This window comes from Octopus bimaculoides, chromosome 27 (assembly GCF_001194135.2).
Source record: "Octopus bimaculoides isolate UCB-OBI-ISO-001 chromosome 27, ASM119413v2, whole genome shotgun sequence".
Classification (NCBI taxonomy): domain Eukaryota; kingdom Metazoa; phylum Mollusca; class Cephalopoda; order Octopoda; family Octopodidae; genus Octopus; species Octopus bimaculoides.
In genome coordinates, this window is record NC_069007.1 from 4,116,862 (window position 1) to 4,121,174 (window position 4,313).

A 4,313-nucleotide genomic window follows, 5' to 3' on the forward strand; every position below is an offset into this window, starting at 1 on the left:
GAACACTGGGGTCGATGTAATCGACTCATCGCCACCTGCCCCCCAAAGCTGCCCTTGTGACAAAAATTTGAAATACATATATATACATATATATATGTTGACACCAGAAAGGAACAATTATGAACTTTTCTTTTAATTACATTTTTTAAAATATGTATTTTTGATAAGGTTCGTTTTTTCAAGAACCGAAACATGTTAAATATCTCTGAGAAAATTATAAATTAAAATTCATTTTTTATATATTGGCGTTTTCAAACTTCTTTTTTATAAACATATATATATATAGGGAGAGAATTCACGAACAAAAAAAAATAGGGAGCGATCCTCTCAATTGATTCCTCTGAAATTCAGATTACCATTGTCTGCTCCAAAAACTTAGTACTTAATCTATCGTTTCTTTTGCAGAGAAGCTAAGTTGCGGCTACGTAAAAAAAGACCAGCACCGTTTTACGAGCGGTGGGGCTGGAACAACACACAAACACGCACGCGCACACACAAACACGCACGCGCACACACAAACACGCGCGCGCACACAAACACGCACGCGCACACACAAACACATAGCGGGTTTCTTTCAGTTTCCACCTACCTCACTCGCAAGGCATCAGTCGATCCATTGCTATTGTAGAAGACGCTTTCCTAAGATGCCGCGCAGTGGGACTGAACCGGAAAACGCGCGGTTGCAAAGCGAGTTTCTTAACCATGCTGCCATTCCTGTGCCTGATATGATGCAAAATGCATATTACACTGAACGCATAATGAGTGAATACGTACACGTCGTCGTGGCCACTGAACCTGCCAGAAATAGCAAGTAATTATCCACAAACTGCTCAATATTGTCTTTAAAACGTGGTCATTTTATATTGGAGAACCTTCTGTCCAATCACCCTGCTGTTGATCGAACTCAAACAGGTATGGTTGCCTATTTGATGAAAGGCAAGGACCTCACTTTGTACCACGAGGTTTTATGTTCAACCATTTTGTACAACAACTTAGACAAGTATATCCTCCGTTTGGCTCAAATGACCGAACATTTTCCTTGATTTTGGTATTTTGAGAGATAGAGAATAAGTAAAAATCCATATAAAAGTGGTACGTGATAAAACTGAGTCACAATAATAACGAATCTAAAATATCTCACAGAAAAGGATAACTACAGCTTCTTTGCTATAAGAAATATAGATTTACAAAATACAAAGCTAAAAAAAACTTACTTCTAGGAGTGCACACAAGTCCATATTCCTGACAGAGGCAAGTCATATGAGGCTTCTCAATTGTGATTCCGACACCGTATTGTATTCCGTCCATGATACATTCTATAACCGAAGCAAAGTGACACATTTAGATTTGATAGATTAGAAAATACCAGTTGATGCACAATGTTATATTTAGAAGCAGTAAAGCGTCTAATTGCTGCAGTGACATGGGAATTCTAAATCACAACTGTGTAAGGGATCACCCAAATAGTTTACCAAGGTTGAGACATAAATAGAGAGTAGTGGCTATAGACATAAATTAGCAAATTATAGTCACAGGAAGAAGTGTAACCAATCAGTTAAAATATATATGAAACAAAAATGATATACACGACAAGCAACATTACAGTCTCCAAGCCATTAATTGCGATTGAACACAAATGGACATAGTTGCGAACCGAAATCTTTATCCATCCCTCCCTCCATCCAGCCAGCCAGCCAGTCAGCCAGCCAGCCAACCAGCCATCCATCCATCCATACATACATACATACATGCATGCATACATACATCTTGGCCGTCCACTCGTGACCAAGGAAAACCATTGCTGACCTTCAGGAACATTGTGCGCTCTAGGACTAACTTATATTTTGCATTTGCGGCTCCGTTGGTGGCTAATGAGCCCAGCTCTTGACAATCATACACGACTGCGAACATTGCACACCAAGCTTTCCCCATTCATGCTGAATACGTGCTCTCTCAAAAGTGTCGATCCCCTCCTTAACCTGCTTCCTCCATCTTTGGCGATGACAGACATTGTTCTCCCAGTCAGTGTCCTGCATATCACAGGCCTTTACTGAGGACTTGACACAGTCCTTAAATCGCAGCCTTGGTTTCTGCTAGGGTCTCGTTCCATTCACAAGTTCCCCATATATCATCTGCTTAGGAATCCTGCTATCCTTCATTCTAATAAGGTGTCCAGTCCAACGTAACCGGTGCTTGTGCACCATTGCCTCAATACTCAACATATCAGCTGTCCTCAGATAGCCACTCTTGCTAGCAGCACAGATGATACAAAAGTCTCTCAGAGGATACAGAACCTTGGAGACGTTGTGCATCTGAAACGGAAGTTGAACGCAATATACAAGTGTGCTAAGGAAAATAAAATGCAGTTTAAGGTTGGAAAATTCCAAGCCCTGCGCTATCAATGAAAAGCAGACAGGATACACTGGACCAAGAGAGACTGCAATCTCTGAATCAAAAGGCGTGCACAACCTGGCCAATGACTCGAGTAATAAAGCATCTTTCTATAAGCATTTTTCTATGTTGGCAATTAAACGCAGACAATCGATTTTCCAGAAAGAGAGAACAATTAACTGTGATAGACATCAGGAGGACATTGATCCTCAGTCGATTGGATTACTGCTTCCAACTGTGGTCGCCACACAGTTTAAAAATAACGACGGAACTCGATGCATACCAGCGAAGCTACACAAAAAAAATCATCTCAAGGTGACATGTCAGCCACTGGGAGAGATTGAAAAAGTTAAGGCTCTACTCCTTAGAACGAACGAAGGAAAGATATGCAGTGATATACAACTGGAAAATCCTAGAACTTGCACCAGAATTTAGCACTGTCAGTTGCATTAACAGTCAAACGGGTCGCCACTGCTTAGTACTAAAAACCCTATTGCCATCAGGATACAGGACCAGATACTGCAACAGAAGTTTCTGGGAACCCACAGCAGTATCAAGGGTTCACGGCTCTTCAATATCCTCCCAGAAAGCCTGAGAGACCTACATGGGGAGGAGGTAGGCGTCTTCAAAACTAGACTGTATCTCCTCCAGTCAAGAGTTCCGGGTGAACCTACCTCGAGGCAAGAAACGCAGATGAAGGTAACAACGTCAAACTCCCTCATTCACCAAATGCCACACATCAGAGGAGGTTTAGTGAAAGTGTATCAAAGCAAACGGCAGTGCTAAAGCATGGCTTCAGCTCCCGAGCTGAAACTAGAAAAGGAAAAAGTAAAGTGTGTGTGCGTGTGTGTGTGTGTGTGTGTGTGTGTGTGTGTGTGTGTGTGTGTGTGTGTGTGTGTGTGTGTGTGTGTGTCTGTGTGTGTGTCTGTGTGTGTGTGTGTGTGTGTGTGTGTGTAGACATGGACATTTGGGTAAGAATTTCACTTTCCACCACATGATTCTGTTCGATGGTCTTGCTCGCTAGCTTCAACAAATATATTCTTCAAGTGACTCCAGTTGACCAAAGTTATATTTGTTGATTTTCATAGACGGAGAATGTGCAGAAGTCCATATATAAATAGCAGTTAATAAAGTTGTATAACAACGATGATGAATCCGTTATGTCACATGGAAAAGAATAATCATAGCTTCGTTTATATAAGAAATACAGATTTAATAAACAAACTTACTATATTTCGCGCAGCATGATATAACTCCGTTTGGAAAGCATCGGCATTCCGAAAACGAATCTTTACTCACTAATGCTCCGACCGTGTACAAAGCATTTTTATGCACACATACTTCAGCTGAATAATATCAAAATAATATATAGATTAGATAGATCAGAAATTAGTAGCTGATACCAATGTATTGTTAAGGTTAATCAAAGATGTTAGTGAACGTGGAGATATTTAAGGATTATTATATTTAAGGATCTTTCAACCTATTATAACAAATCATTGGCTCATACAGGTTTGAAGGAGGAATTGTGGTATATTAAAATTATTTTGTATACATGTCTACGTTTAGAAATGTGTTTGCAGACTGTAAATTTGTGTGTATGTTTCTGTGTGTGTGTATGTATATATATATATATATATATATATATATATATTATAAGGTTTTTAAACTTTTAAATTTTCATATTCAAAATGTAAGTTCTTATGCTATATTGGTAACGGTTGCTACATCCTCTGGAAAAATTATTATTATATATATATATATATATATATATATATATATATATTATGTATGTATGTATGAATGTATGTATGTATATATGTATGTATGCATGCATGTATATATATGTCTGTATGTATGTATGTATGTATGTATGTATGTATGTATGTATGTATGCATGTATGTATGTATGTATGTATGAC

At 38.8% G+C, this 4,313-nt stretch overlaps 1 protein-coding gene across 1 annotated transcript in view; it reads right to left on the reverse strand.

Moving 5' to 3' along the window:
• The window catches only part of LOC106883955 (uncharacterized), a 13,232-nt gene that overhangs the window by 4,070 nt on the left and 4,849 nt on the right, over window positions 1–4,313 (reverse strand). Inside the window, exons 4-5 of the mRNA XM_014935112.1 lie at window positions 3,621–3,737; window positions 1,215–1,316 (exon numbers count right to left, since the gene is read on the reverse strand). Of these exons, the coding sequence (XP_014790598.1) occupies window positions 1,215–1,316; window positions 3,621–3,737 (219 nt within the window). The remainder of the gene's footprint in view (window positions 1–1,214; window positions 1,317–3,620; window positions 3,738–4,313) is intronic.